The following is a 15,230-nucleotide window of genomic DNA, read 5'->3' as shown; positions in this document are numbered from 1 at the left end:
AAAGCAGTATGTATTTCATTTTTTAAATTCTTGGGCATTTTGGTGGTGGTAGTAATCTACATGGTATGTCATGTCAGCTGAATTATCAAGAGCTTAGATTTTTATAGATTCATAAAGAATATGAAAAGAACAAAATCTAATTAAACTATGATATTTAGAGAGGAGAGTTGCTCTTTGCTCTCATAAACTATCATATTTTTCCTGAAAACGCATTTCGTATGTCAAAATAAAACATGGAATTACAGTGAATAACAATAGGAAAAATACAGTGAATTTATCTGAGGGAAAAACAAGTGGGTATGAGAGAGGAGGGACAACTGCTTTTCATATTATTTAAAAAATATTGGTTGGGAGGTTCTAATAGTTCCATTAGGCAGCTATAATAATGAGTTTTAAATTTCTTTTATTTGTTAAACTAATTTAATGCTTTGATCCATTCCTAATACTGAAATACTTAAAAGCAACATTCTCCATATCTTAAAGAGGAAACAACAACAACAACAAAATCACCATTAAGTGTTACTTACATTCCAAATCGCAATGTTCCAGAAACATATGTCTGCCAGTGTGCACAATAGAACATGAATGTCCCAGCAAAACAACAAAAAAACATCCAGTCAGGGTTTGTCCCCAGCTGCACTGCGATACAAGTTCCAAGAACCACGAAAACTGCAAGAGAAAGATCACAATTAAAACTGAATAATCTGAAAAATCAACATTAACTGAGCTGGGAATGATTTTAGATGAGGCAAAAAGAAGACATGCTATGAATGTACGATCTTCTCTCTGTTATCCAAGGTACCAGAAAAGCAGGATGTAATCTTTTACCCCATATTTTCAATTTCTTCTTTCAATACACCACATAGTGGAACCAAAGGTCTCAAAAGCAACTAAAATACTGAGCATTTTTTGGAGTATACTCCCAACTCAGTGATACTAATGAACAGTAAAAAATTATAGACCAGAGTTAAAAACAAAACAAAACAAAAAAACACCCCCTGTGCCTCCGCTTCCTCATTTGTAACATGACGATCAAAACCAGATAAAATAGGGCGCCTGGGTGGCTCAGTCGTTAAGTGTCTGCCTTCGGCTCAGGTCATGATCCCAGGGTCCTGGGATCGAGCCCCACATCGGGCTCCCTGCTCCGTGGGAGGCCTGCTTCTCCCTCTCCCACTCCCCTGCTTGTGTTCCCTCTCTCGCTGTGTCTCCCTCTGTCAAATAAATAAAATCTTAAAACAAAACAAAACAAAAAACCAGATAAAATATATCAGTATTGTAAAGGATTTCAAACAGTGCCTGAAACATATTAAACACTATGTGATTGTTGAAAAAAAAAAGAAAAACTAAAGGCCTACATAATTCACAAAAGGACTCACTTTTTAGATTCATAGCTATCTTTTCTTAGGTAGCAGATATAATTAAGGGTGACTTATATAGAAAAATACTTCCTATAAAAGTTTGGAACTCAAACTACAGCACAAAAATGACTATCACTTAAAATAAAAAATAGGATACCTATCATTCCATAGTCACCTAATTATAATATCCTTTCAAGACGCCCAACAAGCCTTTATATTCAGTGAAAGTCTTGAGTTTTTCTTGAGTCCTATAAGTTATAAGTGCTTAGCTATTCACTCTCCTCTACTAAGCAGGCTATTGTTAGGACACACCAAAACAATGATTTTCACATGAACCTACATCTGCAAATCTGAGTTCAGGAGGTAAAATTATCATGGGTTTTTGTTTATTTTAAAAATATTTAAAATGCTATGCCAAATGACAAGAAATCAACAGAAAAACTAAGTAAAAATATGTGTGTGTGTGTGTGTGTGTGTGTAAGGGGGTGGGGACATTCCTATCAGGAAGGCTAGACAGAAACTGTCATTTAGTTTCTAAGTCTCTTTTTTCCCTTTCAAAAAGTACTAAAATATTCTTAAAGTACTAAAATATTCTTTTTAAAACAGTACAAATAAAGATGTATCACCTATAATCTAATATATAGTAACTCATCTACTGCTAGCACTTTAGTATATTTCTTTCTAGTCTTTTTTTTTTTTTAAAGATTTTATTTATTTATTTGAGAGAAACAGAGATAGTGAGAGAGAGCATGAACAAAAAGGAGAGGGAGAGGCTCCCTCCCCAAGCAGGGAGCCTGATGTTGGCCTAGATCCCAGGGTCCTGGGATCATGACCTGAGCCGAAGGTGGATGCTTAAACAACTAAGCCACCCAGACGCCCCCTTTCTAGTCTTTTTATCCAAGCCCATTACCAGTTATACTCCAAGTCTACAACATAATCTTAAACATCCACAGAATATCCATTTAAATATAAAGACCACAAATTTCCTAGTCTCCCACTATTGTACCATCTATAATTTCTGAGATTTTTGATGATGACAATAAAATCTTTTAAAAAGATTTTAAAAACGGTAGGTGCCAAAAGAATAATATTTAGGTTTAAAAATAACTTCAGTAGAAATAATTTCTAAATTTCTAAATTTCCCCATACAGGCAATAGTGAACAAACATTAACTGTATTTATAGTCTTTTGAAAACATTAAAACTTGATATAAATCACTTATTTGGATAACTATCATAACACCATAAACCTCTTATTTATTCCAACACTTTTCTCACATTAATTTTTTCACTATTAATCATTAACATTAAAAAATCAACAATACCTGTTGATAGTGAATCACAACCATGATCAAAAAGTTCTCCCAAAGGAGAACTGCTATTGGTTCTTCTTGCCTGTTTCCCATCTATAGCGTCCAAAGATTGGTAAATGAAAAGGCCACATGCACAAGCAATATATGCCCACAGAGGAGCCTGTGAAACAAATAAGAAACATAAGTGTTATAAAGCCATTCATTACTATGTTTTGCTGATATATTTTTACTCACAGATATTTTATCTTTATTCTCCAGAGAAGTACTACTGGTTGGAAGCTATGGGAGAGAATCCAAGAGCTATGTGATGAAAAACTTTTTGAGACACTTGGAATTGTAAAAGAATCAAATTCTTTGCTTTGTAGGGGTGCTTAAGCAGATGCAGGATAACTACTTCATAAGGTTATATAAGAGATCAGACTAGGTAACTTCCGTAACGTTCCTCCTAACATTTAGACTCTAAGAGTCAATTAAAAAATAATCTAGTACAGTTCTTCCCAAATTGTATCTTTCAAGATGTTTACAGGTCTTATGTGAAGAAAATGAATCCCACGCTAAACTCACGTGGGAAATACTGGATTAAACATGTTAAACAGACTTCTCTACTGCAGGACTTCTGCCAGCCATTAATCTTGCTAATACACACTGTGAATATTCAAGAAGGGGGACACAATATGCTGCCATTTTCCAAATTTATTTGAGCATGTAACCTATTTTTCAACACACTTCTTCAATGTTCCATGGAATGACACTAGGGAAATGATGATCTAGTACAGAGTGCTTAGAACATTATTTTTCAAATATTTATGGCCATATTTTCAAGGAACAATTTCTTTTCCCAGACAGAAATTGAACCACTAATACAGGATTTAAACGTTGTGTTAAAAAAGGGGAGCTTCTATTTGACATGCTCTCTTTAAGAATGTAGAAGAGTGTTTTTTATGACTTTTCACTATTTTCCCATGCCCAAACCATGAAAAAATTTCTATAATCACAAGGTATTTTCTCAGATATTGGTTATCAATAAACCAAGTGTTAAATGCTCACAGCAGCAAATTAAAACTACTCAGAGCTGCAAATAATATTTATATTCTGCACTGCAAAGAGGTTTCTCTCAAAGTTCTATTTAGTTCTCAGTATTAAAGGCAAGGATCTTCTCTTAAACACTTTCTTAGAGTCTCATATTTTAGAACACTGAAGCTGTCAAAAGGACCATAGCATAAACCAGAGTTACAAACCCTGAAAGCAATCACTGTGATTGTGTAATCATACTTTATGTGCAAGCTCACTGGACTGATTAGTCCTGAGTGACTAAGAACCCCACCTTCCAGACTTTGAGTCTACTGCTTCTTACTCCTAAAGGAATCTAGTAACTGTCTAGAGCTGCTCTGTCCTACATTAGCCATTTTAGTTTAGATTATTAGATATATTTTAGATTATTTTAGTTTCAGTTTAGATTATTAGATTATTTGGATTAGCTATTTTAGTTTAGATTCACTAAAATAATAAAACTAAAAACTCAGTTCCTCAGCTACACTAGGCACATTTCAAGTGCTCAATAGTCAGATGTGGCTATGGCCACCATACTGGACCACACAGACACAGAACATAACTATCATCACAGAAATTTCTATTGGACAGTACTGCTTTATAGGACTAGAAAGCTGGGGACTTCTTGGGGTCTAAACTTTGGATTTAAATGGGGGCAAAGTGTTAGTCTGAAACAGAGACAGCTTCAACTATCAGTATACACAAAGTCCTAGAAAATGGCAAAATAGTAATTACATATATATATAAGAGAAAGCAAAGTCCTGTAGTCTTCGGATCGTTCTTTCTTCCTGTGAATCTGTAGAATACTAAACTAATATTTACGTATTTCTTCCTTGTTCCCATTCTTTCACAAGTCAGAAGTGTTTTAGGAAGAAAGCTTTCTCGGGGCGCCTGGGTGGCTCAGTTGGTTAAGCGTCTGCCTTCGGCTCAGGTCATGATCCCAGGGTCCTGGGACTGAACCCCCACTGGGTTCTCTGCTCAGCAGGGAGCCTGCTTCTCCCTCTCCCTCTGCATCCCCCTCTGCCTACTTGTACTCTCTCTCTCTCAAATTAATAAAACCTTTAAAAAAAAAATAAAAGGAGGAAAACTTTCTCATTCAGGAATAAGCCTGGTCTCAGCTGGTTTAAGAGCCTGAGAGATACACTGAATCAATAAAGGAACACATTTATCACTCAGGAAAGCATCACACCCTGATAGGTGGGTGGAGAAGAATCTGCATAGGAAAATAATCTTATCACAATCAGGCAATGAACTGACTTGCAAAATCTTGCAGAGATGTTCTTATACGAGTCAACTCGTGAAAAAATTCTAAGAAACATGGTTTTATGGAGCTTTTGAAACAGAACTGTGGGGTTTACATACATACAAATATGTACATAGGCTGATGCAATAGTGTTTATTTTTTTCTTTTTCTGGGAGAAGATATCAAAAACTTATTTACATTATGTACAAGAAGAGGAATTAGAGGTAAGAATGGAAAGGGAAGTCAGGTAAAAAAGATTTTACTTTTGTTTTATTCCTTTCTGTTTGAATTTTTCCAACTATGTAGTTTCCCCTTTCCTTTTCAATGTCAGTAGGAGTCTGGGCAGTAAGATTATGGGCAATGTGCCACTTTAATTTTCTTTCCAATCTTCTATATTAAAAAAAAATCTAAGAAATTTCTTAGCAAATCAGATCAAAAACATTAAATTTGGCAATATAAAACAAAAACAAATAAACGTTAAAACAAAAAACTCTTATGATCATATTCCAAAAAGTTATATTTAAACCTGATGGGAGCTCTCACTGGTAACAGCACATAGCTCAATTCTGGTTTTCCTGTGTATAAAATAGCTAATACCAATTTATCTATCTTATGCGGCAAAGGTAACTCAAGCATGTGTAACATATATCAAGCTGCAAGATAAATTCCAAATTAACTTAGGAAACTAAAACCAAAGCTACTAGCTAATAAGATTTAAATACTTAGGCTCAGAAATAGATCATGAGGATATTATGGTATCCATATAAAAAGGGCTAAGTCTACATTTCTACCTTAGAACCGTGAAAAATAAGGGCTGATTTTCCTTTCTTATCTACTGGAAAGTTATTTTTTAACAAGAATGGCAAACTCCACTGAAACCATCACAATAGTGACATTCTTTTCTACTAGAAAGATTATCTGAAACTCTAATGTATTAAAAGAAAATCAGTAACATAAAAAATATATGGAAAGTTCACAACACCTGGTGACATGAAATTTAACGTTCACCCACTGGGACAAGGCCCAAAGGAATTAGGGCTAAAATGAATGAGAATGTCCCTGGGTAATAAATTTATGGAACACTTTGACTCCAAAACAGTGATTAAAAAATAAATAAATAAATTCAATTAAGGACTTAAATAATTTGTGATACCATATATATGTACTATTAGGGGAAATCAGAATAAGAGGAAGGTTGTGGGAAAGAAAATGTTACATACTTAATGTTTTTGACCAATGAAATAATAACCAGTTATTGAGCATTATATGTTAGGCACTCTAAATGGATAATTTTTATTTCTCTTAATACCACAAAATAAAATTTCAAAGGATAAACTGTGACTTAGAGAATTTACATAATTTACTGAAGATCACAGAGATATAAGAAGACATGGAAGACAGCCATGACCTATTTTAATGCACTGTGATCTAAAGCCTAACTAGGATTTCTACTGTGCAGCTATAAATGCATCCAGGCAAAGCCTTTGTGGACACTATCTTCCCTAGCAGAGCACCAAACAGTGGCTCCAGTCATGTTCTACCTTGATTCCTCCTAGCAGCAATTCTGAAAAGTTCTCTGTGATTAGAATAGTTCCCATTCTGGAAGTTTCCTCAATAAATGTATTCAATAAATGACTATTAGCGGTTGAGCTACCTTTGAACTTCGCTCAGTCCCTGATCCCCATCATGGAACTAGCTTAGGATTGTTGGAGAGCTTCCTTTAGAATCAACACACCTCCCTGTTGTTCTGCTGTATCTCTAAGGATATGTGAGACCTGGACCAAGTTCCTCTGGAAGTGGCTATGAGGTCCTCAAATAAGCCACAGGTAAAATAGTTCAAAGGACATGTGATAAAGAATCCCAGAACACATTTAAACAGTCATACTGGTTTTTGTTTTTTAAGTTTCCTGATTGATATAAAGGAAGATAGTTAAGAAAGTGATAAAAATCAGAAATATATTCATACAATCTGTATGAATATACAATCTGTATGGACGGGATTTGTATAGTAAAAGAGGAATTAAAATAAAAGTATTCAAGGGTTAGGAAAAAATGAACATCTGGAAGAACACAAAAAAAACAAGTAAACGTGTTTTATAGGTAACTGTGAAGTTCAACAGCCATTTACTTTAAGAGCTATATGTGGAAACAAATGAATTGATGATAACCAAAAAGGACAGACAGAGGGTTGTATGGTGATAATTTTACTGCAAAGAACAAATCATCTGAAAAGACTACTTAAATGATTACTTCAAGTTTAAAACAAGATAAGGACTATTGTGACCATGATGATTTCATATGGTTCAGAGTCACCTCTGACACCTTCAGTTGAGGATCACCTTCTATTTTCTTGATTACCCGCGACTGATCCCTTGGATTAATATAGGCACAATAAATGTTTCTGATTCTCTTCCATTTACCTATTTTAGTTCCCTTTTTATCAAGGAAATTTTAAAACCAAAGAGATAAATATCGATTTACTTATTCTGATGAAGAGCTCTAGTTTCAGTTTTGGTTTTAAGTAATGGGTACAGAGGGTAAAAGAGGGACCAGCAATAGAGACTTGTGCTTAAGAAGGCCCAGGAAGGAAGTCTTCGTCAGCAATAACTGCTCCCCTTCTTAACAGCAGCCATTGCAGAATACAGAACAGGAAATGCATTATATTGACTTTTTCTTACATGTCTTTTGCTTTGTTAGTATAAGAGAGATATACCTGAGGCCTGCCTATCAGTCACATATATTTACAGGAAGAGAAAAGGGCTATTCAAACAATTCTCACAGGAATGGAGAGGAAACCACTTTTGATAAAACTGATTTACAGCTGTGCCATCTCACTACTAGAGACTTTTTCTCTCTGATCATTTTAAACTTTGCTAAGATTTCATTCAGCTATTAAAAAATTTAAAAAAAAAATTCACTCATTTTTAAAAACTTTTTTTATATTGAGATTTACTGATTTTAAAAGGAATATCTTTACATGTTAATCCCCGATAACATTAATTTACCTACTAGAATCAGATTCCACCTTTTGCTTCTGGGTTTCATAAACAGAGGGTATAAAATAGACTGCAGTTATAATCTTTATTAATAGTATGTGTGATATGGTATTTTAAAACAGCTGATAAACAGCTGTCAAATCATCTTATCTTTAGCTAAAGTGACCTAAAAATCCCAATTACAGTTTTGGGTACCTAACAAATGCTCAAAATCTGTTAAGAAATTCATCTTACCTGCTCTGTAGCTGTGGGACAGTAGAAGACTAATAAAACAGTTGTACAGATGTTTATTGACAATCCAATGATGGTGATGAGATTTGGGGCAATCCAGGAGGGAACTCTTCCAACTAGCCATTCCCAATACCCCTGCATTAAGGGCTCAAGCAAGGACCGTCCAGCACTCTGATATCTGTGTTCTTCTAGCCGCTTTAGTTGATGTCTTGACAATGGTGGTGTAGGTAACTGAAACAATTTATTTAATACACACCCTGGAGTACTCATATGCCCAAAGCCCACAGGGGACTCCGGGTGAGAATCTCCACATCGTTTCCTCGTTGACCGATGCCCACTCATGGATCTTGGCTGTCTTTTATTTGAAGAGAATAATTTATCTTGTTTCACGGCTTTTTGTGGCTGGTCTTTACCTGAAAAAGAGAGAAAAAGACACATCTGTCAGCCACTATTTATATCAATGTCAGTAAATTTTAAAAACAAACTAGTAACAGTAATGCATATCAAACAGATCAGAACACCAGGGATCTGTTTTTAGTTCTTGTTCTTACTGATGGTGTGAGCCAAAAGAAGTCATATAACCTCACCCTCAGGTGAAAAATATTAAGGGATTTTAATAGTAATATGCTTCTTGATTCCTTACAGCTTGTGTGACTTCAAAGCTCTTGCCTTTTTTTCCTATCTCACACTGACTTCAGTAATACAATGGAACAAATCTTAGAAATGACCTAATCATTTCACATACATGGACACTGAGGTCCAAAGGCATACCCAAAGATGACAGCAAATTAGTATTAATATCAGAGGAATGACTTGAATAGTATGGGTCTTAAATCAGATTTTAATTTAATGTTAATAGCTAACATTGGGCACTTACTAACACTTCAAGCATGTTTCACATTTTAACTCATTTAATCCTCACAACAACTCTAGAAGGTAAAGATTATTAATTATCCCATTACAGAAAATGAAACTAAGGCACAGGGGCTAACTTGTCCAAGCTCATACAGCTGGTAAGTGAGGTTCACACAAACATAGGATTTCTGTCTAAGCTAAATTGAAAGATAAAACTTATTAGTGGAAAGGGATATTGATGACATTTCAGCATTTCAGGCAGGGGTGAAGAGCAAAAAAAAAAAAAAAAAAACCAAAACCTCACCCTAGGAAGACAGAATATACATATTAGCAGAGTGACCTAATAATACCTAATAAAACTAAAGTAGTAAGAAAAAAGTGTAAGTGTATTAAGTGACGACTATTCATAAAGGACCTTGAGTTTAATCCCTGAAGTACTTGCACTTGACTTAGAAAAGATTAAAGATAACATAATTATTATAAATTACTAAGCAACATAAGAAAATGACAAGAATATTTTCAAGATTAAAGGGTAGTTATATATATTCATCAGACTGCAGAATGTAGTGAGAACACTCAAAAATTAGTATGGTGACTTCAAACGTTTGAAGTGGTGAGCACCTAGAAGAGGGTGGTAAAAATGGAAATGTGAAAGACAGTCAAATCTATAATTTCTATTTAGAAGGAAGAATCAAGGGAAAGCACTTAGGAATTAGATATGAAAGGTGAAGGAGCAGAAGAAAACACAAATCAACAGAGACAAAAAAGGGGAGTTAGGAAAGAAAACCAGTTACTTTGGGTTGGAGGGTGATGGAAGGGGATCTGGGGATACAGGTTAGAAAGACATAAAAGTAACTTTTTAAGTAGATAGGTTTTAGACAAGATCAAATACCTGGAGTTTAAGACTTGAAAATTTCAAATTATCAACTCTGGATGCTAAAATCTAGTTTTTTGTTTTGTTTTGTTTTGAAAGTAGAAAAGTTCTCAACGGGATTAAGTATGAGGAAAAAAGGAAAATGATAAAGAACTTGGAGGAAACTCAGGGTTACAGAGCAGAAGAAAGGAAAGCCATAAAAAGATTAAAGGGCGGGGGGAGGGATAATCTCGATAGAACTAAAAGGGTAGTGGCATCAAACCAAGAGAGGTGTACTTCGATCTTCTGGTAGAAAGCTATCCAGAATGCAATATGAAATTCCCAGAAATGTTCCACTATAGAAATACAGAATGTGATAAAGGAAGCAGGACATTTCAACAATGGACCCAGTATCAAACATGCCCAAGACTACTCCTTTCTATTCCCATACATATCAAGTTCCAAAGTTTCAATATCACCAAGGATCCAGAGTGACAACCAAAATTTCAATCATGTGTCTCAATTGGTTCAGAAAGTAGTTTTGTAATTATCAACTGCCTTAAATTTTCAAAAATCTTAAAAAAATCACCAGTGCCAAAATTTAACTAAAGTGCTCTGAGATAAAAAATATTGAAATAATTTTCAAACCAAGGCAAATCAAAGCTAATATCTTATTATTTCAAAGAATTCTTCCACACACCCAATTGTATCACAAAATAATTGATTAATGTCAACTGGTTACAAGATCATTTTAGAGAAAGTGACAGACTGATAACCACACAAAACTTAATTTTATAGTAGTCAAATTTTTCTATAGTTAAGTGATGCATCTTCACATTTGATGAGCTATAATAAATCAGCTTTAAGAATTCAACTTAAAATGGGAATAAAAAGTTTATTCACCTCAATTTATATTTTATTATAGTAGTATTCCATTTTCCTACTGTAAGAATCAAGTGACATATTGAGGGTGCTGGCCTGCTTTTGGCACTAAACAACTACAAGCAACTGATCCTAATGGTTTTAAGTTTGAGCATTTGGCAGGATTATATGATAAACTGATACCTTCCTTCTGAGTGCTTTCCCCCTCTGACCTAGATTTTTTTTTTTCCTTTTATTTCTCTTTTAGAAAAGTCTACATTTTGAAAAACCTTCCTAGATCTAGCCATCACATAATTCATACATGAAAAAAAGCCAATGGGGGCGCCTGGGTGGCTCAGTCGGTTAAGCGTCTGCCTTCGGCTCGGGTCATGGTCCCAGGGTCCTGGGATTGAGCCCTGCATCTGGCTCCCTGCTCCGCCCTCTCCCACTCCCCCCTTTTGTGTTCCCTCTCTTGCTGTGCCTCTCTCTGTCAAATAAATAAATAAAATCCTTAAAAAAAAAAAAGCCAATGAGTTTTTAACTATTTTAATTTGGCAACATTGTCTCTATGAAGCTATTAGCAACAAGATTGCAAATATAAATTCAGATACATGTAGCCCAACCTACAGATACCTACTTTGCCTTTCAATACATGCCTATAGACATAGACACAGAGGTTGTTGTCACTGGCACAGGTGCATCTGATCACATCGAGACCCAGAGGCTACTGCAATTCAAACCATCTCAGGAAAAAACAGGTGCTTTTGAACTTCAGCAAAGGAAAAACAAACATATCTCAAGGGAGTGCAACAGGGTAGGTGACTATTATAGGAAGATGGAACTTTATGGAGAAAAAGGGAAATAGGATGTGGGATAGGAATATGGAATGGAGAAGCAAATAGTACAAATATTATTCTAGCTACTTGAGATTTTTTACCTAGTCAGGCCTATGCCCAAAAGGGTGAAGAGAAGATGTCCTTTTCCTGCCACACTACAAGGAACTAAAACAATTAATGTAAGGAGTTAAAATTTATTACTGGCTAGCCTAGAAACCATCAGTCATAAGTTTTTATGAGAAAATGAATTCCAAGTTCCAAATGGATTCAGCCAATATTGAGTGCAGTAAACAAGACAGACATTGTCCTGGTTCCCATGTCCAGTTGGAAAATAACTAAAAACAGGTAAACCAGCAAACAGCATTATACATTGTGATGGGTGCTATGAGGAAAACAAAGTGTGGAGCCAGAAAATAGTAAGGGGTGCACATTTTAGATAAGGTGGTTGAAATCTATGAAGAGGTAGCATTTATATCAAAATCAGAGGAAGAAAAGGAGCTAGCCATTCCAAAAACAGAAGGAAGAACAGTCCAAGTAAAGGGAACAGGCCCTGAGGCAAGAAAGAGCTTGTCTTGTTCAGGTGCCTTTGAGATCACTATGGCTGGATAGCAATAAATCAGGTGGAAGAGTGACATAAAATAAAGTCTGAAAAGCCAGACAATGCAGAGGTTTATAGACCATGGTAAAGAACTGAGATTTTACATTGATGTTTTGAAAAGTCATCAATGAGCTTATAAAAAATTTTGTAATTTTGTAGCACAACCTATTTATTAACTGAGGATATATTTTCATAAATCATAACAGTAAAAGTGAGTATTTTCAGGTGAAAAACTTCCCATCACCTGGAATTCATTTTGGTATAATACTGATCACAGGCCTATAGCTATTGTAAACTTTCCACTTGTAATCAACAAATTCCCCTTCTCTGTTATAACCTGGCTCTAGTGCAATACTCATTTCATAGCACTTAATCACATTTTGAACTTTTCTGTTTGTTGTATTGTTTTTGGTCTTTTCCCCACACTGGTCTATTAGCTCCATGAATGCAGAGACCATGCCTGTCTTAACATTCTTTTCTCAGACTCTCCTATCATACCTAACATTAAGTAGGTAATTAGGACTTATTTGTGGAACAAGGAACAAAAATGGTTCATCTAGTATTTAATGAGCACCTAGTTGTTCTAGACCCTGAAGAAACAGACAGACTGAAGTATGCCATCCATGATTCCAAGAAACTCAAGGGGGGTGGGGAGGAGAGTCTTATAAACAACTAAGTTATAATGTGCTGTGAACAAACCGTTGTGGTAGTACAGAGGAGGGGGGGCACATATGGTCTAACAAAAAATTTTCTTTGTGCAGACATGAATATTTATGTGAAAAGCCCAACAAAGGTACAAAAATGTAATCAGAGATATTTAATGAATACCTTTACTAAAATTACACACAAATTGTGAAGCTAAATCTATGACATAGAACATCTGTGCTTATAGCAGCTGAGGAAAATGGCATGCTGCCTACATTATTCCTGTATTCAGCTTTGGGGAACATCCGACAAGTATCCCACTAAAAAAAGGCATCTCCAACTGCTCAGCAGAGCATAAGGTAAACTTACACAATATCGAACCTGTAGTGTGAAATTCCAGAATTCCCATCCCCCATGCCTAAGGGTGCCAAGTTTTGAGCTGCACCACTGATTCAGCAGTATCTTTACAGTCCTTTCACAGGAATTAGTGACTACACAGCTCTTTCCAACCTTTATGGCACTACTAAAGAAAAATACTAATGGCCAACACTGTTTGGAAGGTAGAGCAAATTATAAAAAGTAAAAAAAAAAAAAAGGGGGGGAACTAATAGGATCACAGGATTACATTCAGCATTATTTAACAAGTGATACATAGAACAAGTTAGCAAAAACAAAAGCCTTTTCAGCAGACTTGGAAGCAAAAACAGTACTGTGTAATACAATTCAGATCTACTGTTTTGCTGGAGTGAAATCTTACATTCCTTAAAAAAAAAAAAAGGAAACAACTTCCTCTAGAAAAAAAGAAGAAGAAAAGCAAAAGCCTGGCATTTTACAGATTATTTCCGTATTCCCTTAAAAAAAGACAACACAGCATGACCCTCAAAAGAACATCACCAGCACTTTTAGCCAGTTTAAAGAACAACTCTACTGCTGCCTAGAAAACAAATTGACTATGCAATAAAATGTAAGTTGACTTATAGCGAAGTTTAGAGTTATAGTATTCAAACATTTTAAGTGTTTATAATGTAAATTTGAAGAGAGACTGGGTGTGGGAAAGGAAGGAGAATAAATTTATGAAACCATAGTTGTAAATATTCAGAACAATCTATTAATTGGACAAAAAAATAAAGATGCCTCTGGCGGAACAGGTTAATACAAGAGGCAGATTTATCGAACTTATTTCTCAAATGGAAGCACTGTACAGACAAGTTGTACAAGGGGCTCTGACTAGTTTTTCTCAGCACAAAACAAATATGTCGCAAAATAAATGCTTTCAGAACTTCAATCGCTGGAACTTTATGTGAACGCCAATGTTCTAAAGTAGTAATGCTAAGTATCCTTACGACAGTCTAACTTGTCGTAAGTCAATTAAATACACACATTGAACACATTCCTATCCTACTAGTTCGAGTGTAGAAACTGAATCTTTATTCTCTGCCCACATACAAGATAAGACACTAATATTTGCTGAAAGATAACTATGAATTTGCCTATTATAATATGGATTCATTAATGAACTAAGAAACCTCAAGCAAAATTATATATTCGATACCAATGATGCCAAACAGCAAAATGACACAACGCCAAGCACCGAATTGGAGAAAACAAGTTAAACACAGCTAATTGTAAAGATCCTATTCATCCAATGTCCCTGGGAACACTTGCAAACACTGGCAACCCTCCTGTCCTTTCTCCTTCCAAGAATACTGCTGAAATAAACCCTAGCTATTTATATACTAGATATATACGCTGAAATTTCTAGAAAAGTTATTGATCAAGAAGCGTGGCCCAGCCACGAAACACCAGCACCGCATTCCAAAAGGCCGGCCACCCCGGCACCGGATGCAACACGGCTTGGGGACCTAGCAGCACCTGAGCAGGAGGGTGTGGACCTGACATGGCAAGGTCGGTTCCACGCGGGCAGCGCCCCCAGCCCTGAGCCCGCCCAGCCCCGGCCGGCCGAGGTTCTCCGCTCCACAACTCCCGGCTCCCGTGCTAGCACTTCGCCACCTCAATCTCTCCACCCGGGGCCAGAGAGGCAGGCGCCCCTCGTCCTCCCCACAACCCCGCGTGCGAGGCCAGCCGGCGCGAGGAAGCACTGCGTTCGCCTCGCTGAGTCCATACACACCTATATTCCAATGCCCCACCCCAGAGCATACAGCTCTCTCTCCACGCCTCTCGAGAGTCGTGCCCCCCAACACGTCCGTCACACCCGGCCATCTTCCCAAGGCCGAGCCCCGCAGCCTTACCCCGACCCCCGAAAGCACACCGCTAGAAATAAGACCTCCGCCTCCAGACGACTGAGTGACTCTGAACGGCGGCAGCCCGTTCGCGACACTTTCGCGTTGCCGTAAAGGGATACAGGGTCGGAACTAGCGGCGGCGCGGGCGCG

General features: G+C 36.4%; 1 protein-coding gene across 4 annotated transcripts in view; it reads right to left on the bottom strand.

Moving 5' to 3' along the window:
- The window catches only part of CEPT1 (choline/ethanolamine phosphotransferase 1), a 37,044-nt gene extending 21,814 nt beyond the window's left edge, over positions 1-15,230 (bottom strand). The window contains exons 1-4 of one of the 4 annotated variants that reach the window (XM_031027647.2): positions 15,088-15,230; positions 8,194-8,603; positions 2,683-2,830; positions 528-669 (exon numbers count right to left, since the gene is read on the bottom strand). In XM_031027647.2, the coding sequence (XP_030883507.1) occupies positions 528-669; positions 2,683-2,830; positions 8,194-8,532 (629 nt within the window). In that variant the 5' untranslated portion in view covers positions 8,533-8,603; positions 15,088-15,230. The other 3 variants (XM_006732847.3, XM_081815656.1, XM_006732850.3) reach the window with 3 other exon arrangements.

This window comes from Leptonychotes weddellii, chromosome 4, assembly GCF_054177405.1.
Source record: "Leptonychotes weddellii isolate Sample4059 chromosome 4, ASM5417740v2, whole genome shotgun sequence".
NCBI lineage: Eukaryota > Metazoa > Chordata > Mammalia > Carnivora > Phocidae > Leptonychotes > Leptonychotes weddellii.
Note: the sequence above shows the minus strand (reverse complement) of the source record. Positions and strands in the feature narration are given on the sequence as shown.